Raw genomic sequence first — 24016 nt, forward strand, 5'->3', positions numbered from 1 at the left:
TTGAAAAAGTTTTAATATCCCATATAAAGGGGTTTAAACCAATTTAATAAAGAGGTCAGAAAAAATTAGACTGTGCGCCCTCTAGTGACAAAAAACCTACACTATTTGAAAAAAACACTGTCGGGCTCAGGCTATAGCGTTTAAAAACAAAGATTATTTTTTTTTACATCTGTAAGTCTAGAATATGACATTCATATTTGAGAAAGTGAAGGGTGTACGTAAACACCGACTTACAAATCCCATTTCTCTGCTAATTGGTCAGATAACATCTCGTTTCGATGTTGTGATGAGCTGTGAGGCTGTAATCAATACAGGGTAATACGACCCAGTGTTATTTGTTGCTCTTTAAATCATCACCTACTACCTATTGTGACAAGTTCTCTGTTCACAGCTATACAGGGTTATGTAGAAGACCAATCAGCTATTCGTTGAGCTGGGATTTTCTTAACTAGCTTGTGCAAGAATTTTTTAACACTATAACCTCAATAATGTTGTAGTGTTGTAATGTTAATTTTTTCTGTTTTACGTTTTTATATGTCTGTAGTCGATTGGCAGGCACTTTTAAAATGTTCAATGAATAGCCACGTGCAGGTCTGTTTTTTAGGTATATTACATCAAACTGTTTTAGAGCATGTCTGCTAAAGCGGCAACTCTTCAAGTCTGTTAATTCAATAGCTACTATATTAAATAAAGAATGATGACCTTACTTGATTACAGGAACGCATTATTAACAAATCATGATTTGTCTGATATATTCTATTATATATGTTGTAGCTTTTTTGAATTTTCCATTTATTAATAAAGTAGCTACATTACTACAATTTCATTGTAATTTTGAGTTTCATTTAGTTTTTCTTGTTAGCTTAGACCTCCTTTAAGTTGTTCCCAACCACCCGCTTAAGCAACTTGTGGACGTGTAGTTAATTAGCTACTAAGTTTTGAACGATCAAAGTTATTTCAGTTATTTTTATAATTTTGTGGTCATTTGCACTACAGAACTCGGATACTCTTGTGCCGGTTCAATCGTTGTCCTTCACTTCTATGGTATGCATCCCACAATGCGTTTCGGTGTTTCCTTTAGAAACCAAACAGTAGAAGTGTGTGCGGTGCGTGTCGGCGCGCGCCGTGCGCAGTGCGTGTCTGCGCGCGCAGTGTGTGCGGCGCGAGCTCGCAGAGCAGCTCGCGGGGCTGCGCGAGGAACATCTTCATAGGACGTTCTGACGTTCGCGTCGTTTTTTGCTGTTTTTGAGAGGCGCCGCAGCCGGAATTAACGCTCCACGATGCTGGAAATATTGTTGTGTCTCCACGCAAAACTATCCCGTCTTATTTCTTTCTAATTAAAACGAGCCTTATTGTCTTGTCCAATGTAGCTAGCTCAGTTCTCCGGGTTGGACCGTTTATATCGCCGGCTCGCCGATCTTATTACATGGTTTTTTCTGTATTGGGGTAGTTGGACCTCCAAAAAAGCATTGATCTCGTAGTCGGATTGGACAAGAAATAAAATCTAATCTGTCGGATCGAGGAGGAGACTCGACTTTTTTCCATCAGGGAGTGGGGGGATAATATGTCAAGACGAAAACAGACCAACCCTTTCAAAGTGAATTGTAGGTATCCAAGGTATTGTACACACTATTTTAATCGATTTATATTGGATAATTAATTGCAGTTGCGCTTAACAAATGTTCCGGTTCGGATTCAGCCAACTCGTATGCGTCCGAGAGATGCATTTGGAGATTGGTGGGCAGTTTGCTGTTGAGTGTTGGGGTGCATCCGCATTGCTATGCTCCAACATCTCCTCCTGTGCTCCAACATCTCCTCCTGTGCTCCAACATCTCCTCCTGTGCTCCAACATCTCCTCCTGTGCTCCAACATCTCCTCCTGTGCTCCAACATCTCCTCCTGTGCTCCAACATCTCCTCCTGTGCTCCAACATCTCCTCCTGTGCTCCAACATCTCCTCCTGTGCTCCAACATCTCCTCCTGTGCTCCAACATCTCCTCCTGTGCTCCAACATCTCCTCCTGTGCTCCAACATCTCCTCCTGTGCTCCAACATCTCCTCCTGTGCTCCACACTCTTGATGGATGCTACAACTTTTTGCCCCTTTGCCTTGTGTTGGCAAACACAGCCAAAAGTTTGGAGTGTGTAATCTGGTCCTTAGTGTAGGATCACACACTCGTACTGAGTCTACCTGCTTCGCTCAAGACATTCGGCCAGATTTATTAGGAGATCAGTTGAAATGTTGAACCTTTGGACGAGTGATGAAATGTCTCAACATTGAAGACTAGGAGACCCGTCGCGTTCCCTTAGCGAATACTACTAATACTACTACTACACACTAACGCGGAAACATCTTAATAATCATTTCTTTCATTTTCGGCCTGGTTTTTAGTTGGTGCTTACGGGCGCACTCCAGTGTTTTAGTAGTGCAGGACGAAGTTAGGACTGCGAATGTGTGTCTGAACGAAACTGAGATAGATGTCTGCTGTCGGCTGGACTTTCTGACTGAATATGGGAGTTTTAGGTTGAGAAAAAAGATTAGTTATCCTTAACTGGGCATCACATTTGCTAAAGTATATTATAAATTAAGAAAATCAGCTTAAGCTTGGTAGTTATGGTACTTGTGTGTGGTTCTTGCACATCACAAGTTCCTAATAGATATTTTTATTTTAGTGGGAACCCACAGGGCATTTTTGTAACTGGTAGGCTATCTGTAGCTCACACTGACATAACTTGTCCAAAATGAACACTGTATATTAATTTGAAAACGCACCACTTTGATTTCATTCATACCTGTTACCTATTGCCTTATTATAGTCTTCTGCCTTCTGTGAGACACTGTTCTCACTATATGGTGGTTATGGATACTTCTTTCTATTTGGTGGTTATGAACACCAAGACAAAATATGTACCTCCACACCTCCTCTGGCTGCTGTTGGATGGTGGGCTGTTTCTTCTTAGTAACGTGATGAGGCATCTCGGCCCTTCGCTTATGACAATTGCCAAACAAACGTCTGTGAATGTAGTTTTTCTGCTTTGTGTTGTTGTGAGAACACATTAGTGCTGCTTTGTTCCGCAGAGATACACACAGAAAAACAGAAGTCCACTGATGGGAACAGGCCGAAGAACATTTCTTAAGGCCGCGTTCTATGCATTCTTTAATATCATTTTGAAGGACTTCACAGTTTATTATTTTCAACTGAGGAGACCTAACAACATGTGGTTGCTGAGAGTTACCTGTCTAATCACACTTGTGCTGATAATTGCTGTGTTCAGTACTCTCAGAGTTCTGTACTCAGAATCCAGTTATTTTTACATGTCTTTGGTCTGTTTTGGAGGTGGAGGGTGGATGATTAGATCAGTACATCCTAGATCTGGATCAGGAGTACTGATTCTACCTTAGCAAATGCTACAGGACTTGTATCTTCCAGTTCAGTATCTCTTTTTTTCAGCCTGACTGTTTTAGAAGACCAGGCATATCCAGTTTTCTTTTCCACAGAAACTGAAATACCACTCTTGTCAATTAAAATGAGCACTGGACTGCATGACTGGTTTGATTGTCTGATGTCTGTCTGTCTGCGTTGCTTAACTCTGAGAAGCAGAGTGCTCACAACAGAAAGGGCTTGGGGCCTCAGACCCCCCCAAACTCCCATGTTTCCTGTCTTGTGTGCGCTCTGTCCTCTGTCCGTCTGGGGTTTTTTTTTTTTTTTTGGGGGGGGGGGGGGGGGTCGTGGTAGGGGAGTAGAGGTGGGCAGCTTGAATCCCAGCACACCCCCACGGCTTGGCGACCAAGCTAAGTTTTTGGCATTCTCTCTGTCTTTTGTGTGTTTTTGTTTTCATTAGCACCCCCCCCCCCCCCCCCCCCCTTCATGAGCCTTCGCCGGCTCTTTCTCCCATGTCTGTTGGCTGATGAGTTTGTCTCTTTGTCTGGACTCAGTCAGACACTGCGTCACCTCCTGCCTACAGACACACAGACTCGGAGATAACATCAGAGTGGCAGAGAGTGTGTGAGCAAGCCGGGGAGGAGGAGGAGGAGGAGGAGGGAGGGAGGGAGGGAGGGAGGGAGGGAGACAGATGTACAGACACAGCCTAGTAGTGGGGGATGGGCATCTCCCACATCAATCACTGGCTGGGTGCCGTCAAGCCAGCTTGCTATTACAGTTCATACTTGAGCACTCGTGAGCCCATCCTCCCCGTTTCTGACACCCTGTGAGACGGGCCCAGACGCCTCATGAATAGAGTGAGAGTTTGGTGGTGGAAGGGGTGGTGAAAATCGTCAACGCCTGCTTCTGTTCACTGGGATGACATGCTAATGAAGACTGGTGCTGTAGATTGAACTGGGTAAATGTTACTGAAATACTGTAGCAGGCCAAGAAAAAAGAAAAAAATGTAGCTGAAGGATGTGTAAAAAAAAAAAAAAAAATGTTGAGCCTCTCTGCAGGTGAGCTGAAGAAAAGTACATGAGGAAACATAGCCTGGCCTTCAACTCCTGCTTAGCGTGACGTGACGTGAGCATCGCTGTGTCCTCCACAGATGGTGGCACATACATTTACTCAGTGACTCTCTATCGGTTTCCTCTGAGAGTCCTATTAAGGACAGTGTTTTTGAACATAATTAAGCTTTGGAGTGGAGCTGGGTCTTACGCAGGCGGAGAGACAGCGAGGCTGTAATGAGATGCGTGGGGGGGGGGGGGGGGAGGCAGGACCGCGTGGGCGAACACACGCATGTGAAGGAGCCGATTCTCACAGCCGAAGCTCTGGGTCGCAGCCGGCACGGTCCGGCTGTTTCCTGCAGGATAAGTGTGTGTGTGTGTGTGTGTGTGTAGGGGCGAGGGGGTGGGCTGTTCTGTGACTGCACATGTGCTAATGCACACAGTTGTTATGTTTTGTTGCATTATTCCGAGCCTTTGTCGTGCATGTTCTGACTCCATTCTGTCTTGGACATTGCAGCCACAGTACAGCATGAAATAATTTTCAGCCTTGATATTAATGTATGCCTTGATATTAATGTATGCCTTGCCCAAGGCAGATTCTGGAGCTCAGTAGAAACTTGTATGCATGTCTGTGCCCAGAAACCCACTTTGTATAATACTTTTTTCCTTTTTTTGTGTGGTGTGCAATTTGGTCAGCAAAAGTATAATGGACTTGAGTGTTCTTCTTTCTGAAGGTTCTTCCCTGTGAGAGTACCCTTGATACTGTGGCCATTTCTTAATTTCTTCCTTTACTGTCGGGACGCATGTTCTTCGGTTAAATGGTAACGTCCGCGCAAAGGACCTTCGTACATGCGTAGGGTTTCTGAACTTTTGACTTTATAGCTTACAGAGGAGTCACTGCTTCCTCTTTGATCCGCAGGGCCGTTTCACACGACTGGCTTCCCCGGCCCACAGCACACTTCGGAGATGCAGGCTAGAGACGACTTTGTAGAGAACCCCGCCTGCCACAGCGGAAGCTCCCAAGAACTCGAAGATCAAGACAGCCTAAGCGGTGAGGCTCGCGAGCGCCGGGTCACGCCCGGGCCTGATCAGCACTAGCTCCGCTAGAGGCCGTCCCGTCGTCACCTGGCCGTGTTTAACGGTTTGCTGTACGTCTCCAGATGACAGTGACAGCGACTTGGACAAGGAGAACTCCTCCAGCTCGTCTGTTGATGACACCATGCCCAGCAGTAAGGACAGCCAGCGCTCGGCTCACGACGGCGCCGTGAAGGAGGTGAGCCTGACGGTCGAGACGTCAGAGTGTGAGCGTGTTACTCAGGAGGTCACGCCCCCTCATCCCAGTGCCAGCTACTGTGGCCACACACAAGAAGTCACCAGGCACAAGCTGCTCTGTTGGGAAGTGTCGGTCTTTGCTTGGGGATTAGATGTTTATATATGTTTGAAGCCCCCCAACCCCCCCCCCCCCGAGAAATGTCTTCCTGAGTTGTTGCTGATTAATGGTCTGATTCTGAATAAAACAGCAAGCCGCAAAGGAAATCTAGGCCACTTAAGTGAACAGATACACTGACGTGGCACTCGGTGCTGGGCCCGGATGGAAGGTTCTGGAAGACGTCAGAACCGGAGCTTTTCTCCGTGCTTGTGAAGGAGCTCCCGCTTGTACGGGGAAGCGCGTCTTGATGGTTATTTCTGAAGCGTGATTCACACCTCTGGCAGAGTGTCTGTGCCACGGTGGTACTGAGTCACGCGGACACGTGGGGGGGGTGCGCTCATATGCCATGCTCCCGTGTCCTCGCGGACGCTGGCAGCCACGCCGGGCCGTGTGCCTCGCAGTGTGGGGAGTGCGTGTAAATGCACAAACTGGCAACACGTTACTACCGCGGCACCTTAAACCCACAAACCCCCGCGTGGGCCCTTCCAGCAGAGTCAGCCGTTAGCGGACGCCCGCTCTGAACGTCACGGCTCCTCTCTACTCTTAGTGTCAGCCTGAGTCTTGGCCTTGGCTCTTGGACGTGCCCTAACGCCATCCCTGTGTGGTACGTTGTGTCTGTTAGGAGACCGAGGGGGGGACAGACCTGGGGAGCAATTATGTATGTCCCCTCTGCAGCCTGGAGTTCAGCATGCCAGAGAGGCTGATTACACACGTCTATCAGGTGAGGACACCACGCTCAAAGCCTCGTTGAGTCCACTCGGGGGCGCTGCGACACTAGTGGAGGTTCAGGGTCTCCTAGAGCCCCGTGACACTCCTCTCGTACCCACATGTGAAGGGTGTTTCATCGTAGTTCACTCCTGTGCTCTGGGGCTACACTGATGCACCGGGTCAGGTGAAACGCTCATATGTAATGCACAATTAAGTTATGTTATTATGAAGTGATTTAAGTGTTAATAATGACATTTTCCTTTGACTCTTTTCTTGTGGTGAGCAGCACACTTCGGCGGTGGGCGGTGGTAAAAGTTACGTGTGTCCGGTGTGTGGGCGTTCTCTCAGTTCACCGGGCTCCCTCGGACGGCACCTGCTCATTCACTCGGACGACCGACTTTCCAACTGTGCGGTGTGTGGCGCTCGATTCACCGACACCAACAACTTCAACAGGTCTGCCAGCCGTGCCCACAATTGCGCCACACTGTCGGAAAAGTTCAAACTGATGCGGTTACAGGAATCCTCATCCAATAAGAGCTTTTTCTGTGCTGTTTCCACACTGCAGGGAAAAGCTGAAGGAGTTCCTCAATCCTGCCGGCATGGACGGTGGCGGTGAAGACCAGTGTTCCATGGGCCAGGCCCTGTCTGTGGGCGCCGTGCCCAGCCAGGGCACCGGTCCGGGCCCGGCCCTGCCCTCCCTCCCAGACAGCCTCCTCTCCTCGGGGCCCTCTCTGCCCTCCCTCCCCGACGCCCTGAGCCCGTCGCCCAGCCTGCCGCCTCTGCCCGACCTCCTGGGCCCCGTGCCCGTGTACCCGGCCGGGGTTCTGCTCGTGTGCAACGGCTGCGTGGCGTACCAGCAGCTGGTGGGGGGGCAGTCGCCCTCGGTGCGCAGGTGGGCGGTCAGGCGTAAGAACGAGCCCGTGGAGGCGCGCATGCAGCGTCTGGAGCGGGAGCGCGTGGCCAAGAAGAGCAAACGGGCGTGCGAGACGGCAGAGGAGCGCGAGCTGCGGCGTCTGCGGGACCGGGAGGCCAAGCGCATGCAGCGTCTGCAGGAGTCGGAGGAGCAGCGGGCCCGCCGGCTGCAGCGGGACCGGGACGCCATGCGTCTGAAGCGGGCCAACGAGACGCCCGAGAAGCGGCAGGCCCGGCTGGTGCGGGAGAGGGAGGCCAAGAGGCTGAAGAGACGGCTGGAGAAGATCGACCCGTCCCTGCGCACGCAGATCGAGCACGATCCCGCCGCCATGGCCGCCCTCACGGCCGACATGAACCTCTTCCAGTTCCCCTTCTCCATGCCCGTGTCCTCCATGGACAACGGGCTGTTCATGAAGCTACCCTAACCGGGCACGCACGTTTCTCAGACCTTCGAGAGCTCCAGTTTGCACCCTGAAACGGGGGGGGGGGGGACCATTCCAGACGTGTGATTGATTCAGAACTGTTTTACAAAATGAATCCAAGACTCTACCTTTTATTTATACGAGAAATGGAAAAAGTTAACAGCAGGGTAAACACTCATTTCCCTGCTTTATAAACAATTATGTTGTACAGGGATTTGTCTTGTTCCATTTTCAGGGTCTACGCTCTTCAGATCTGGCGCTCAGTACAACACTTCCAGAAGGAGGGGTCTCTATTTGCACAAGGACCTACAGAGAGGGGAGGGAGACGTGTGGCCACGCCCACGGCCTGCTGATGCAGTCTGCCCGTACCTGTAGCCGCAGCTCCCTCTCCACGCCACAGCCGGTCGCCGGCTCAACTCAACCATGTACTCGACTACCTCAGCACAAGCCAACTCGATTCCCAGCCTGACCTACGACCTCCGCCTGCACTGCAGGGGTTATCGAGGCCCGCACACAGACTCTACGTTCATTATGCCAACACGCACTTAAAAACACTCTGTGTTACGTTTGCTCTGCTACTTGGAATTTCTCTGCCAATACTCCCCAACACCAGTCTTTCAAAACGCCATCATTCATCAACAATGCACTGGGATAGTCACTATGCTGTCACCATCTCCTGAAAAGCCCTGTCACATGACTGTTGGCATATAGTACTACTGTATGCTTTAAAAGAAAAACGTTGTAAACAAACGGGTCCGTACGGAATCCGTCTGGCCCCCGGGTTCCTCGGCAGGGTTGACCTTTTTGGAGCCCGTGTGCCGGGCGGAACGGCACACTTGACTCTTCTCCAGACAGTACGGGCCAGCTGCCAGCACTCCGCCCGGCCCGGAGGCCAAGAGAAGCCAGGCTCTCGTCCTCCCTCGCAGCGCGTCCACCTCGTCGCAGACCGACGGGGTCGCCGTGCGCTAGCGACTCTCTTACCGGTCACATTGACCTCCTTTGTCCCTTCAGTATTGCACATCGTTCACACTGCGAACCCCTCGGCTGAGGCGGGAATGTTGTCCGCGTGGGTTTTCCGTGACCGCTTTAGCAGTGGCGACCAACTCCTCCCCCCCCTCTCCGCTGTAGTCACTGTATGGTCCGTTTTATTACCTCTTGTTCTAGTGGTGCTCGGCACCTCAGTACGCCTGCCTTCGCATTCGAGGCGTGTGTAAACAAAAATACGCTGCCTTTGTCACTGAACAGTTGTTTTAGTTTTATATCGAGTCAGGTATCATTTTTAGTTTTGGTATGACATGTTTGAAATGTACTGTTGTGTAAAGATAAAAAAATAAGACTGCATGAAAGACAAAAACTATCTGGCTGAATGTGGGAGGAGTCTAATCTGAAGCTTTGAGCACATTCAGAATTCGTGGGCAATTTACTGGAAATTGTAGATGCTATAGGTTAATGATAGATAATGTATATTAATAGTTAAATCTGAATATTTATTGAATAACGTTTACACTAGCGTAATGCATATTTAGACCTGATTCACAGCGCTTCATTTAGGGCAAATAGTTTTGAGGCACCTACACTGCCTGTTGCACACAGCGAGTACCTCTGGAATACAGGGTGAGCATTATACTTCACCATATGCTGTTTGTTTCATTCAAGTTATTTATTGTTGAAATAACTGACATACCGTTCACCACTGAGGTTTTACAAAGACCTTTCGGTGATTTTTTTTTGTTTCACATACTTGATAATACCTCTTCGATGTTGAACAGGTCAACTCTGCAGGAGTGAAAAGACTAATGTGCTGTTGACAGGTTTCTTGTCTGAACCATGCCCAGGTGTTTCTGAGGTGGGAGGAACAGGTTTTAGAAGAAGGGGCAGGGAAGTTCTGAATACAGCTCTCATGAGTGGCTCCAATCACTATGCAAAGATCTGTACTCAAAAACTGTATTCGACACTTTGTACTAATACTATGCAGATGATGTTAACGGAAAAGGACTTCAATGCAGCAAAATTACACAACTCAGGCGAATCTAGAGAGGCAGAGGTGAGGTCTTGCAAAGCCCTTCGCACTACAGGTGCTGAACCTCAAGCTCTTTTGGATGTAAGGTCACAGGTCACAGTGGACAGAAGCTTCTCCTTGGCATTCCCACATGTGGTGGCCTTGGTCTTTGGGTGTGTGGCAAGACCGAGTAAACGAACGGGACCATGCGCCATGCAGCGCCTAGCGTCACGGAGCCCAAGTTTAGTATAACGTCAACAGTGGAGCGTCGTCACCCCAGATGACGGCTGTTTCGACCAGGACCCGGTGGGGCTCCACTGCCGAGCCAGTTTAGCTGCTCAGGACTGGTTTTCACAAAGCATCTCTGAGTCGAGGGTTTGTGGTTCCTCCCCATCTCGGAGATCTTGGTCACAAAACCCATCTGCAGTCAGGACTCCTCTGCTGTCCTGAGCTTGGTTAATACGAGCCCTGCATACTTTCAAATGAAAGATGAAAGCATTTCTACTTCTTCAATTGTTTTGTTTAATTACTTAAAACCAAGTGGTATGCGTTGCCATGATGACATCTAATGCATTAAAAAGGCAAAAATTAGTTGACGGTTAATTTCCTCTTCAGAAAAGCTTTGTGGAGTCTGATCTGGTGTTGAGGACTGTTCTTGCATGTTGTCCTAGATATTTTATGAGCTTATGTTATTGTATGCCTGCTTAGTTCTGTTCTAAGTAATCCAAGGAGAGGGCCCTACTGACAAATGGCCTTTTGTTAGTCTATCAGGGCACTCTCTCCACGATCAATGTTTACAGATGTCTACAAAGGCCCAAATGATTAAGACGGAGCAGAAGTGAAACAGAACACGTGTCCTCATGATTCCGAACGGCCCTTTCGGAAAGCTGTTCTCTGTTCCTGAATTAATGTGTCTAAAGATTGCGCTGAAATCAGGAAGAGAATGTTGGAATAAACATTGACCTGACTGCTAAGACCGTGTCTCAGCTGCCTCTGTGTGCACCACATCTCCGCCGAAATGGACCACCAACTCCGCACAAAGGGCTTCGTTCTTCTCATAAATCACACGCACAATACCACTTCGGCTCTTAGGAATTTCGAGAAATTAACAGGAAAGAGAGGCGGGTCAGTTTGGTAATATTATATATATTATATTGTGTTTACTTAACAAACATGATAAATGCAATGTTTCCAAGAAGTTAGCTGTAACAATAAAAATACAATATCTTTGTGTCCTTACATAGAATTAAAACAGCAAAACAAAAACAAAAAAAATCGCCCTAAGTAGTTCACAGAGAGGTACAAATATACAGTACAAATCTATTTTATTCAAAGAGGGTACAAAAGAAGAGAGAAAGAAATGCAACAAAATATAGTTATTAATGCTTTGTAAAGTTCAGGTAGGTGTGGGGTAGTCTAAGGGAGCACTTTGGGTAGACAACTCTAAGGCTTCTGATAAGAATTAATACATATCGGTACGGCCATACGATATTAAAACTCACTATACAAAGTTCATACAACCTGGATTATACTTGAGGATTGAATATTACATACACGTCATTGCATATATTTTGCAGATCTTTTATGCATTAAAGAAAGATGCTGTTTCTTTTATAACTTGTCACACGTCACATAAAAAGCAGTGTCACTTAGTGCCAAAACGTACAATGTCAAATTTGAAAGTACATAATTACTCCTCTAAAATGTTAAACCATTCTTTCTCCTGATGTCAATCTCCATTACCCACTCTGGACTGCAACACTGTTCAATCTGGGTCCCACACAAAAACAATTAGGTACCATGATGGACTCTGGAAGGATCTTAAAGCCTCAATTAGACAAGTGAGAGTACTGTCACTGATTCAGAACTTGAACACCCCCCCCCCCCCCCCCCCCCCCCGACTTAATGCAACCGCTGTAGTACGAGGCCAAGACACTGCATGAAAGTGGACATCAGTTGTGACTCGTCACCTGTGGTGAACTCTGGTCACTCGCGGTGATTAGTCCGTACGCGAGAGGACCTCTGATGTTCTAGCTGTACTAGAGCTGGAAGGCCATTTGTACTCTGCCCATCAGCTCCTCATGAATCTCACTTTTATGGCAAGCAGACGCTCGACAGTGATGTGGATTTACGAGACAGGCGTCAGGCAGACGAGGGTGTGGGAGCACGTCTGACCTACACACCACATCAGCAGCACTAGGGTGGAGGTTTACCTGACTTTTGCCCTTTGTGAACAAGATCAAAACTAAAATCAACTCAAAACACTTGAAGATGTCCACTTTATATGAAGCTCATATTGCGTTTTGATATAGATACATACTGTGTGTATAAATGCAGACACACACAGTGCGAGAGCCAGAATGGCACACAATGGGTGTCTTAATTTGTTTTACCGAGTAATTGTCAATTAACACATTGAAACGACATAGTTTTAATCCTTATAGAGGGAGTCAGGATAGCTTGCTAAAGGGTGCACTGCCCCTTTCTGCTCTAATCAGAATGGATGAGAACGACATGTTTAGTCAGACTGAGGAGAGTCACCCGTAAGTGTTGTTTTATTAACAACAAACGATGTACATCTTAAGGCGTTACTGACAAGCGTCTCAATAATATAGAAAACTTACCATCTTATATCTACACACACAAACACATAAGTGTTGGATGATTGTTTTAACATAGTTTCGCATATAATTCAATATTAGAGGAAGGGCTACTATGTAACCAACACATAGGGGGATTAAGTGCAAGACATCTTTCATTTAAAGTAGGGGACAGTACAGTGGGTGATTAGGTAAAGATTAGATACGCTTTATGGTTTTACATGGAGCAGGATGAGCAGATACTGCTAAAGGCATATGCACATCGTAATGGTCAGAGTGCAGTCTCATTATCCATCTAGAGGTGGCGCTGTGCAGTTTGTGTACATAAGACATAAAATAAACAATGACAGGATACATAATCCAGTCCATGAATCATCCTCGTAAGAGGCTGGAGATGCGAGACGACCACAAGGGCAGCATACACACCTCCCACGAGACCCTGTCCAAAAGTGTGTGTCTGATGCGATTTAGAAAGCAGTGGGGAGGATTATCAGACCACCATATAGTTGGACGAACTACAACACATGGGAGCAGACCAGAGTGGATGCGTGCAGAGCACAGCGGTCGGGCAAAGGGTTGGCTTGGAGCAGACCAGAGCAATCGCACACAGATGAGACGATGGGGAAGGCACATACATGGCTCTTCTCAGATACAGTGCATGGGAGGTGGCAGGGCCTGAGTGTGGTCTGGTTCTGATGAAGCATTACATACACAGCTCACTCGCCCCCACCTGGGCCCGTCGGGTTAGTGACGCATGACACTCCTCTGAGTAGCGACGGAGACCTGCCGGCCTGACGTACAGTAACAAAGCAACTAAACAAAATAAAAATAAACGATAAAAGAATCTTCAACTGTTACCCAACAAAGTAGAAAACAGATCTGGCTGATTGGTAACAGAAGGAGGTAACCAACCATGTGGATTATTTCACCGAGGATGCAACACAGATGGCTACGTCAAGGTTGAACCCCCCCCTCAAAAAAAAAAAAAAAAAAAACCAGGAAGGGGACAGTCACTTTGAGGACTGTATCAGCCAATAGCGTGTGGAATACAAACGGTCCAGTTGCTTATTGAGTAAACAAGGAGACTGCTGTGAACATTCTGAGCGTTTCCTGCATAGTACATGCCAAAACTGCACATTGTTCAGGTAATCTGTGTGGAAAGGTATTGCTTGTCTCAAAGAAACATCAAATACTTCGAAAAACCTGCTAAACAGGTCCACCGACGTACAAAGAAGAACGACCTACCCAACGTACCCAATAACCTTGAAGCGTAGTCACAATGCAGGCCAGACCTACTCGGCCCACAAAGGGATGGGATACAAGGGTCGCCGTGTCCGGGCCATCCGTAACGGACTTCCACCATCCCTTCCGTGTGCCTCATCCCAGGCTGGCCAGCCAGGCGAAGGAGACGGAGGCAGCGGCGGGGAGCAGGAAGGACAGGGTGTGGCGTCTGAACCAGTTCTGAGGCTCCCGTGTATATAAATAGCGTGAAAGTGGGGCTCCGTCAAACGGTGGAGCGCATCTCCACCACGCCGATTAACAGGGGTCACCCCCAGAGCCTACAACCGAACTACCTGAAACGAAACCATTCGAAAGAATACAACCGATTTGGAGTCAACGAGGGACACAAACTGTTCTGTGATCAGTTATTGGATGAAGAGGGGAAAATTTATATTTATATATCTCAAGACCATGCAAAATAGGTATAAAAACAAAAAAAAGCAGTGAGATTACACCAGCCAAAGGTCACCTATATGAGGTCAAACCACCTGCCACTCTACATGTGAAGATTAGTAGAAGGCAATGCTACCTGTGCAACATCCAGACCGTGGTAATACAGATGAGAGAGCTACAGAGAGAGAACCCAACATTCTCCATCACCTACAATTAACAAAAAAATCACTATTAAAGCCCTATTAGGTTGGAAAGAAAGAGGAGGTAAGAATAAGAGCGTCGCTCATGATGAAATGTAATCCCGACCCAAATAACTTATTACTATGCTTTCTAAAACATGACCTAGCAAATATCGCTTTGTCTGAGGGACAAGTAGAAAGTGAGATGCACGGACTCTCTTCTAATGAGGATCATACTTAAGTGGTCATGACATGAACACACAACATTGTTAATCCAAAATTAATCACATCCACCACATATAGGGAATGTTGTGCTCTTTTTTGGAATGCCATTTCGAATAAAGTTACTTTCAATAAACACTTGATCTAATTGCACTTAATCTTAATGTCTGTATTTGTTCACCAACAATCGAATCGGTGTAAAACGAAAGGAAACTGCAGCATTTTCGCTTGGCTAACGTGTAAACATTGTCAACCACACCAGTCAGTTTCTCAAAAGCCAGAATGAAAACCCTACACGCAAGGTTTAACTTCACAGAAAAACACGTGCAAGAGGTTCGATTCAAATTCCAAGGTCAGTGTCAATCATCTATGAACGCATCCATGTGCAATTAAAAGACTTTTGTTTTGAGAAGTCACTCAACTAATATTGCCAAGGACAAAGAGTCCCGCGCTGTACAAAAGAACATCAACTAGAAAAACAACACGGAAAGCAGACCTGAAAGCCCCCACATAATTCAACTAAATCTCTAGGTGTGCTTAGGTAACCGGGACCTCTAATAACACCGGTGGTAAGAAGGAACGGGGGTCTATTTCACCAGCGAGATTCGTCTCATCCAAACAGAACCTGCTGCACAAGCTCACCACCATGCCTTTAGTGAAAACCTACATAGTAACCGTCATAATATCGGCTAAGCAAACCAAACACAAACGAAAACGGAACACGGTGCATCGGTAGGGAAGGAGCAAGCGAAAGGTTAGATAGAAAGATAAACATTTAGTAGTCTAAATGAATCTAAGTACATTACATCCGTAACACGGAATAAAAAAAACCATGTACAAAGGTGTGGTGAACGGAACGGGCCAGCCCTGGGCTCTAGCAGAGCTATTGCTTCACTTTTGGTTACTGTGCAGGGTTTGCCCGTACATGCCAGTGGAGACGACCCACCACGGGCTACCGGGCCGATCCGCTCACCGCCCCGGCGCTAGCGAGCCACGGCTGCATTTCCACGGCAACAGGCCTGTCGCCAGCAGCCAGAAGCCGTTACGCATTTGGTCTCAGCTTGGTGAGTGGTGAGTACTTTGGTGGACACCAGGACAATGTCTCCAGGACAAAGACACATGATACAGTCAACCGCCAGACTGAGGATCGTTTCTGGCCGTGAGGTACTAGAAAGAGGCAGTTAGCTGTAGGGGTTCGGGGGGCGTGGCCTAGTGCTGACGTCTAGTTACTAATGCTGACAGTTCACTGGAATGCTGACTGGAAACACAAAACAAAACTGGCACAGGTAGAGCACGCCACTGCGATGGCCACTGCGATGGCCACTGCGATGGCCACTGCGGACAGCGCGATGGCCACTGCAGTACAGGAGCCGTATCTAACCTTCAGGGCGTTCCTAGACGTTGATTGTTGGCTGGTTGATTGAGGACGAGTAGTCAGACTATCATTCTCACACTATAAATAGCAACCCATCAGCACCACCCCGCTGAGAAAAAGCAGGAGGCAGGGGGGGGGGGGGGAAAGGGCGGGGCTGAAGTGCAGTCACATGAGAATGACACGCCCCTTAAAAAAAATAATTACTTTTAAGATAATTTTTGAAGTCTCAGTCAAAGCCAGAGCTCAATATAGCAACAAGGACTCAAACACAGAGAGAGAGAGAGAGAGAGAGAGAGAGAGAGAGAGAGAGAGAGAGAGAGAGAGAGAGCGAGAGAGCGAGAGAGCGAGAGAGTGCCTTCAGGTATCTTTAGGTAGCAGAGTCCAAACAATTGATCAAGTAGGAAAAGTGTACGTGTGTGTGTGTGTGTGTGCATGCATGTGTATGTGTGTGTGTGTGTGTTAAAGAACAAACAAAAAAAACAGGATGGCAAAAGATCCTATGGCTGCATCCCGTTTTCCCTCCTCCCCCGGGAACCGTCCTTCAATAAGCTGTTCATCAAGAGCCACGAGAATCGCCAAACGTAATTATGTTTCATCCACAGAACAGGGAAGCAGACTGTAATGGCTGCGGTGGAGATTTCGCCAGCGCAGACATTTGGCCATGCCAGACGTCTGCCACGGCCTCTACTAACGCCAGTCAGAGGGCACCGACTCGCCTGTGCACCCTCACACCAGCCTGGAACAGTAAAGGGGAGAGGGGGGGGGGGGGGGGGGGGGTGTGTGATCTGACGTGTGCAAAATCTCAAAACATTCTGAGGCTACATTCTCTCCTGTTCCTTCGCTCTCGTCCTCCGCCATTTCCGACGCCACTGCTGCTACTTCCCGGCATTGGAGCGTCCCTCGATGGACAGTTTAACCTCCTGAGGGATGAAAGAGGGGCGGGAGGAGCCGGAGGCTGTGGGCGGAGCCCTGACCCCTTCCTCCGTCTTGATGGCGTATCTTTGGAAGCCGGGGGCAGACCATCGCCTGTGGGAGGAGCTGTCCGAGGTGGGGGCCGAGGGTGCCGCGGGGCGCCCGTGCCCCTCGCTGTGCAAATAGTAACTACGGGAGTGATCAGCCAGAGTCCTGTTTGGCCGGGGGGCGGAGTCACCGTGGCCCGAGGTCACCGCCCCCTGCGTGGGCTCGTCCTTGTCGCTCTTCTCTCGGTCCCTCTCCCTCTGGGCACGCTCCGTCCTGAGCTGGCCGGGCGGGCGCGGGTGCTGGGGCGGCGGGGGGCCCATGGGCTGGGGGGCGGAGTTGCCCGGCGTGGCGTTGGCTTTGGCAGGAGTCCTGGCGAGCGCAGGTTGGGCCGGCGGGGGCAGCCGGGGCTGTGGCACCGTCTGCTGCTGCAGGGCGACCGACACGCACACGTCGCCCACCTGGAGGTGGTGGCAGGCCAGGCCGTAGAGCTGGGCGGTGCGCTCGGGGCTGCAGGAGGACCAGCCCTGGCCGAAGACGAAGAAGGGGTGCTCGGGGGGCACGTCGATGGTCACCCGGCTCTGCTGCTCCCCCACGGTGAAGTGCAGCGCCACCAGGCCGGGCCGCTGCTGGCTGCCGCGGACGTCCACCACCATGCTGGAGTCGATCTTCAGGCCTCCGCTCGCCTCCGCGCTCCGGACAAAGTCCTGCGTCTGCAGGTCCTCCACGCGCTTCAGCTCCCCGGTGGCCAGCTGGATGATGGCCCCCTTCATGAAGTGTGAAGGCCCGGGGCCGGGTGTGGCGAGGGGCGGGGCGGGGATAAGGGGCGGAGCCGCAACTGAGGGCGGGGCCGGAGTAGACGCGAGCGGGGGTGGCTGGCCGGGCGACTCCGTGGCCGTCCTCTCCGGAAGGCCTGCCGTAGAGGCGGGCTCCGAGGCTTTGGAGTACGGAGTGGGAGAGGCCACAGCTGCCACAGAATCGTTGGGCTGACCCGGGTACTGCTGTTGATGATGATGATGATGATGATGGTAGTCAAGAGGCACTAGGACCGGCTGCCCGTTGGCCAGGATCACAGCGTGGCCTGGCTGAACTGTCTGGTGCTGAAGAGCTGGGGCTCTGAGGTCCAGCTGGCCAGCGAGGGGGGGCCCATACACAGTCCTGCCCTCCACCTGAACGTCTCTGCTCCGCTGGGAATTCTGGGATGTGCCATGCGGTACATCTCTGCGACTCGCGCTGTGGACCGGAGACGCTAGCCGTCCAACCACCTGCTGAACCTGCAGCAATGCAAGAAGTCTTAGGGTTAAACAAACCGGGCATCATTTAGGAGGGTTAAACAAACCGGGCATCATTTAGGAGGGTTAAACAAACCGGGCATCATTTAGGAGGGTTAAACAAACCGGGCATCATTTAGGAGGGTTAGGGTTAAACAAACCGGGCATCATTTAGGAGGGTTAGGGTTAAACAAACCGGGCATCATTTAGGAGGCACGTTTCCCATATCTGCTTTGCGGAGGGAAAACCCCTACGTTTGGTTTGTCTCCTTTAGTCACTTCTATTTCCTGGTTACATCATAATTCCCCACTGTAGTTTCTTGTTATAGTAAATCAAAAAATGCAATCTGGCAATTTCAAAGAAGTGGCCGCCTGCCTGTCAGTTGCCCAACCGCCAACAGCCCCAGGCTGGAGTTAATAAAGGAAGTGCAGTAGAGCAAATGGTGCAACCGGTGGCAAATTAAAGGACTGAGGCTAAATGTCCCACGTGGCTACTCTATCATCCTAAATGATGATATATATATTATATACACACAGATTCAAGTAATCACACTGAAAACCACATGAAAAACATCCAATGTTACTTAAGATGACACTGTTACAAAAGACAAAATACAGGACCACATCATAAAGCACTAAGTTATCTTTATCTTCACTGTGTTGACAGGGGCCTGATGAAACACTCACTTATGAGGCAGGTGACATTTTGGTTAATGACTTTCAATTCTTGCATTAAAAAAACTCATCACTTAGTGAGAAATCAAACTTATGATGTCTCTTACAGTCCTTTAGGATTTTTACATTCTTAAAATTGTAACAGACAGCACATTTGCCCCTTACCTTTAATACATACGTGTTTGTTGTCCAGCTCTGTACACGAATCTGGATTTTTATTTTTAACTTTTATTTTTATTCCTTTACATAAGATTACCATTCATAAAAATGGCATTTTCATCTTTTTTTAATAATAAATAATCTGAACTGTAACGGGCAGATAACCCAGCCCACACGTACCCACCAGGCTAACCCTAGAACTTCACTCAGTGGTCGCTCACCTCCAGGTCTGTGTCTGGGGTGCTGCGCTCCGACACTCTGCCGTCTTGTCTGCGGCTCTTCGCCCGCTCCGTCAGCTCCATCACAACTCCACCAGGGAGGGCCTGGGGAGGCCGCACGCTCCGGGTCAGGTAGGCGCCGTCCCTTTCTTCCAGCTCCCTCTCGCCTCCGTTCACCTCCCCGTCTTGCTCCGGCGGACAGCTGTGGGCTTCCCGCTGCAGATGGGCGGCCCTGGCGCCCCCGGGCTGGTAGAACACGGGCACGGCCCGGGGACTGAGGTCGGCTGCGGGCAGCACCCCCACGGCGCCCAGCTGGTGCTGCGCTGCAGCCTGCTCGGAGGACAGCAGGAGGGGGAGGGCCGCGGGGGCCGCCACTTTAGCGAAGGCGTGGGCCGGCACGGGCTGCTGCGTCTGGGACGAGACCACGCCTTCCTGGATGACTGACGGATAGGGGACGAGGTGAGATACCGGGTGCGTCTGAGGAAGGGCCGACTGGGGCGAGATCAAGGGGCCGGGCACGAAGCCCGGGGGCACCGCGTAGGGCACGGCGGCCGCGTAAGGAGATCCCACAAACTGCAGGGACGAGTGGGGAACTGGCGTGTAGCCCAGCGGGGGGTAGGGGATGCCAGTGTGCTGGAGAAGTGGGGAGGGAACCGTGTAGGCGGGGGAAATATGGCTGAGCACAGGGTGGAGGCTGGTGGGAGCGTAGGTGACGGAGGGGAGTGCTACTTTATAAAGCATGCTGTACTGATCCATAGGGAGCCCTGCGAGGCTTTCTGGGCCCTCCACTCCATAGTGCAGGCTACTCGAAGTCCGCACCCACTCCCCACCACCTCCTCCACCCTGGGGTTCTCCAGACGCTCCAGAGCTCTGTGAGGACGCCGCTTCCTCTCCTCCACCTCCACTATTACCACCACCACCACCACCTCCTCCACTATTGCTGCTGTTGCTGTTGTGGGTGATGTTGTTGTGCGGAAGATCACGCTTCTTCGGAGGGAGGCACTCCTGGCTGCGCTCTTGGGCTGGCTTCATGGTGCTCCAGACTGGGTACAGGCAACGTTAGTGAGCAGTGGAAAGGGCGGGGCCTGACATCCACAGAGACGGCACCGCTGGAATCAGATCGGAGAACCTCCAGTTGACCGTGTCCATCACCTTACCTACATATGCACACACATCGTGACTGTCGGTTCCTATTTACTCACAGGTTCCCTCTTATAAGGTTTCTTAATTTGCAACCATTACTATGGTTGAGAGAACCCAATTTATTTGGTTGCAATTATATTAAAACCAAACTACTGTCATACATTTAAAGAGTTATAAAATAAACTGTACACCAGATCATATTTATTTTGGATTCTCAAGGACCACAGGGCATGCACTTACTTAAAGTAGTCCAAACTACAGCAATGACTGAACTTAGGCCAAGAACAATCCATACATTTGTCCACCCTAATTGCATTGCTATTGCATAATGCTTTTGTGAGGCCTAAGCCATAAATAAACCTCCAAAATGAAACACACATTTCTTACTCACTTAAAAAATACAGAATAACTGCATTTTCAAAACGTAAACCCTGATTTAGTATTTCTTTCAGGCTTATTTTGGTGTAAAGTATATAAATGTGTAACTGCTATTTTTAGCAAATCATTACGAGTGCATTACTGAGTTCTCATTCTGATTTCGTATAAAATGTCCCAACCCTAATTTATTAAAAACACACTATCAGACCAATACACAAAGTACAACAGGTTGTCATGCTTTCAGTCATTGTGTAATGGACAGGAACCTACATCAGAAGTTAAATATTCGATTTTTTTGCAATATTAATGCAATATAAATGCAAAATTAAATGCTATAAATCTCAAAATGTCAAAGGAGAACTCTAAATCTAAACTCAGAAAAATAAACTGCGGGAGATGAGATGTCAACGCTCAGGCAGATAAAAGTGAACAGGACCAGCTCGTCAGTGGTTTATTCTGAGATTTATTTCTCTCTTATACACCACTAGATTAACAATAAAACGTAGAACTCACGAAAAAGCACATTTATCGATTAAATATGTATATTGTTAATTGTAAGGTGGATGGAGCAGTAAGAATGACTGTAAGGTGGATGGAGCAGTAAGAATGACTAAGGTGGATGGAGCAGTAAGAATGACTAAGGTGGATGGAGCAGTAAGAATGACTAAGGTGGATGGAGCAGTAAGAATGACTAAGGTGGATGGAGCAGTAAGAATGACTAAGGTGGATGGAGCAGTAATAATGACTAAGGTGGATGGAGCAGTAAGAATGACTGTATGGTGGATGGAGCAGTAAGAATGACTGTATGGTGGATGGAGCAGTAAGAATGACTGTATGGTGGATGGAGCAGTAAGAATGACTGTATGGTGGATGGAGCAGTAATAATGACTGTAAGGTGGATGGAGCAGTAATAATGACTGTATGGTGGATGGAGCAGTAAGAATGACTGTATGGTGGATGGAGCAGTAAGAATGACTGTAAGGTGGATGGAGCAGTAAGAATGACTGTAAGGTGGATGGAGCAGTAATAATGACTGTAAGGTGGATGGAGCAGTAATAATGACTGTAAGGTGGATGGAGCAGTAAGAATGACTGTATGGTGGATGGAGCAGTAAGAATGACTGTATGGTGGATGGAGCAGTAATAATGACTGTAAGGTGGATGGAGCAGTAATAATGACTGTAAGGTGGATGGAGCAGTAATAATGACTGTAAGGTGGATGGAGCAGTAATAATGACTGTAAGGTGGATGGAGCAGTAATAATGACTGTAAGGTGGATGGAGCAGTAATAATGACTGTAAGGTGGATGGAGCAGTAATAATGACTGTATGGTGGATGGAGCAGTAATAATGACTGTATGGTGGATGGAGCAGTAATAATGACTAAGGTGGATGGAGCAGTAATAATGACTGTAAGGTGGATGGAGCAGTAATAATGACTGTATGGTGGATGGAGCAGTAATAATGACTGTAAGGTGGATGGAGCAGTAATAATGACTGTAAGGTGGATGGAGCAGTAATAATGACTGTAAGGTGGATGGAGCAGTAATAATGACTGTAAGGTGGATGGAGCAGTAATAATGACTGTAAGGTGGATGGAGCAGTAATAATGACTGTATGGTGGATGGATCAGTAATAATGACTGTATGGTGGATGGAGCAGTAATAATGACTAAGGTGGATGGAGCAGTAATAATGACTGTAAGGTGGATGGAGCAGTAATAATGACTGTATGGTGGATGGAGCAGTAATAATGACTAAGGTGGATGGAGCAGTAATAATGACTGTAAGGTGGATGGAGCAGTAAGAATGACTGTAAGGTGGATGGAGCAGTAAGAATGACTGTAAGGTGGATGGAGCAGTAATAATGACTGTAAGGTGGATGGAGCAGTAAGAATGACTGTAAGGTGGATGGAGCAGTAAGAATGACTGTAAGGTGGATGGAGCAGTAAGAATGACTGTAAGGTGGATGGAGCAGTAAGAATGACTGTAAGGTGGATGGAGCAGTAAGAATGACTGTAAGGTGGATGGAGCAGTAATAATGACTAAGGTGGATGGAGCAGTAATAATGACTGTAAGGTGGATGGAGCAGTAATAATGACTGTAAGGTGGATGGAGCAGTAATAATGACTGTATGGTGGATGGAGCAGTAATAATGACTGTATGGTGGATGGAGCAGTAATAATGACTGTATGGTGGATGGAGCAGTAATAATGACTGTAAGGTGGATGGAGCAGTAATAATGACTGTATGGTGGATGGAGCAGTAATAATGACTGTATGGTGGATGGAGCAGTAATAATGACTAAGGTGGATGGAGCAGTAATAATGACTGTAAGGTGGATGGAGCAGTAATAATGACTGTATGGTGGATGGAGCAGTAATAATGACTGTAAGGTGGATGGAGCAGTAATAATGACTGTAAGGTGGATGGAGCAGTAATAATGACTGTAAGGTGGATGGAGCAGTAAGAATGACTGTAAGGTGGATGGAGCAGTAAGAATGACTAAGGTGGATGGAGCAGTAAGAATGACTGTAAGGTGGATGGAGCAGTAAGAATGACTGTAAGGTGGATGGAGCAGTAATAATGACTGTAAGGTGGATGGAGCAGTAAGAATGACTGTAAGGTGGACGGAGCAGTAATAATGACTGTAAGGTGGATGGAGCAGTAAGAATGACTGTAAGGTGGATGGAGCAGTAAGAATGACTAAGGTGGATGGAGCAGTAATAATGACTGTAAGGTGGATGGAGCAGTAAGAATGACTGTAAGGTGGATGGAGCAGTAAGAATGGTGGAGCTGCTCGAGCTTTAAGCGTTTATGGCTCTCCTCGCTAAGATTGCTAAGCTAGCAGGCAAGATGGCAAACTGCACAGGAAACCAATACATCATGGTTTCGTACATTAATTGGTTTGACACCAAAATAAACTTTTGAAATTCACGAATTGTTAAAAAAAGCTTTAGTACTCGAACAAAACCCCCAAAAGACTAAAATCACCCCGCACACCCGGGACGTTGTGACGGGCACGCGAGCGCTGTGTGAGGGGAGCTAGCTAGTTAGCCCGCTGCTAAACGGCTACTCGCGTCTTCAAATGATCAAAGTGTACGTTTTTATTTGTACCGAATCGTCTTCCGGACACCGACTCACCCCCGCATGGCATCGTGCAGCCCGCGTTCGAGCTTCAGGCTTTCGACGAGTCCATGTAGTAAATCAGTGATCAAAATCAGGGCTGCTGATTTCTGCCCATTTTAGAGGCCAGCAGACGAACCCCCGG

General features: G+C 48.3%; 2 protein-coding genes across 5 annotated transcripts; one reads left to right on the top strand and one right to left on the bottom strand.

The window, feature by feature from the left end:
* Positions 1–1135: 1135 nt before the first annotated feature.
* znf821 (zinc finger protein 821) lies at positions 1136–10872 on the top strand. 3 transcript variants are annotated; one of them, XM_077023779.1, is made up of 6 exons: positions 1136–1617; positions 5348–5479; positions 5589–5701; positions 6480–6578; positions 6852–7018; positions 7131–10872. In XM_077023779.1, the coding sequence occupies exons 2-6, from the start codon at positions 5395–5397 to the stop codon at positions 7900–7902; spliced, it is 1236 nt and encodes a 411-aa protein (XP_076879894.1). In that variant the 5' UTR covers positions 1136–1617; positions 5348–5394; the 3' UTR covers positions 7903–10872. The 3 variants fall into 3 exon arrangements, with proteins under 3 accessions (XP_076879894.1, XP_076879893.1, XP_076879895.1); XM_077023778.1 differs by having other exon boundaries at positions 1136–1604; XM_077023780.1 differs by lacking the exon at positions 6480–6578 and having other exon boundaries at positions 1136–1604.
* Positions 10873–11024: 152 nt separating this feature from the next.
* Positions 11025–24016, bottom strand: atxn1l (ataxin 1-like). Of its 2 annotated transcripts, none has more exons than XM_077023781.1 (3): positions 23890–24016; positions 19231–20384; positions 11025–18179 (listed from the first exon to the last, which is right to left on the bottom strand). In XM_077023781.1, the coding sequence occupies exons 2-3, from the start codon at positions 20257–20259 to the stop codon at positions 16824–16826; spliced, it is 2385 nt and encodes a 794-aa protein (XP_076879896.1). In that variant the 5' UTR covers positions 20260–20384; positions 23890–24016; the 3' UTR covers positions 11025–16823. The 2 variants fall into 2 exon arrangements, with proteins under 2 accessions (XP_076879896.1, XP_076879897.1); XM_077023782.1 differs by having other exon boundaries at positions 19231–20336; positions 23890–24015.

This window comes from Brachyhypopomus gauderio, chromosome 12, assembly GCF_052324685.1.
Source record: "Brachyhypopomus gauderio isolate BG-103 chromosome 12, BGAUD_0.2, whole genome shotgun sequence".
NCBI classification, from domain to species: domain Eukaryota; kingdom Metazoa; phylum Chordata; class Actinopteri; order Gymnotiformes; family Hypopomidae; genus Brachyhypopomus; species Brachyhypopomus gauderio.

Excerpts from the sequence above, each read along its gene's own strand:
- znf821 (XM_077023778.1), top strand. The coding sequence starts at position 1,565 with ATGTCAAGACGAAAACAGACCAACCCTTTCAAAGTGAATT. Across the intron at positions 5,702-6,479 it reads ACGACGGCGCCGTGAAGGAG|GAGACCGAGGGGGGGACAGA; the intron begins GTGAGCCTGACG and ends TGTGTCTGTTAG. Across the intron at positions 7,019-7,130 it reads GACACCAACAACTTCAACAG|GGAAAAGCTGAAGGAGTTCC; the intron begins GTCTGCCAGCCG and ends TCCACACTGCAG.
- atxn1l (XM_077023781.1), bottom strand. The coding sequence starts at position 20,259 with ATGAAGCCAGCCCAAGAGCGCAGCCAGGAGTGCCTCCCTCCGAAGAAG. Across the intron at positions 18,180-19,230 it reads CCCCAGACACAGACCTGGAG|GTTCAGCAGGTGGTTGGACG; the intron begins GTGAGCGACCAC and ends GCATTGCTGCAG.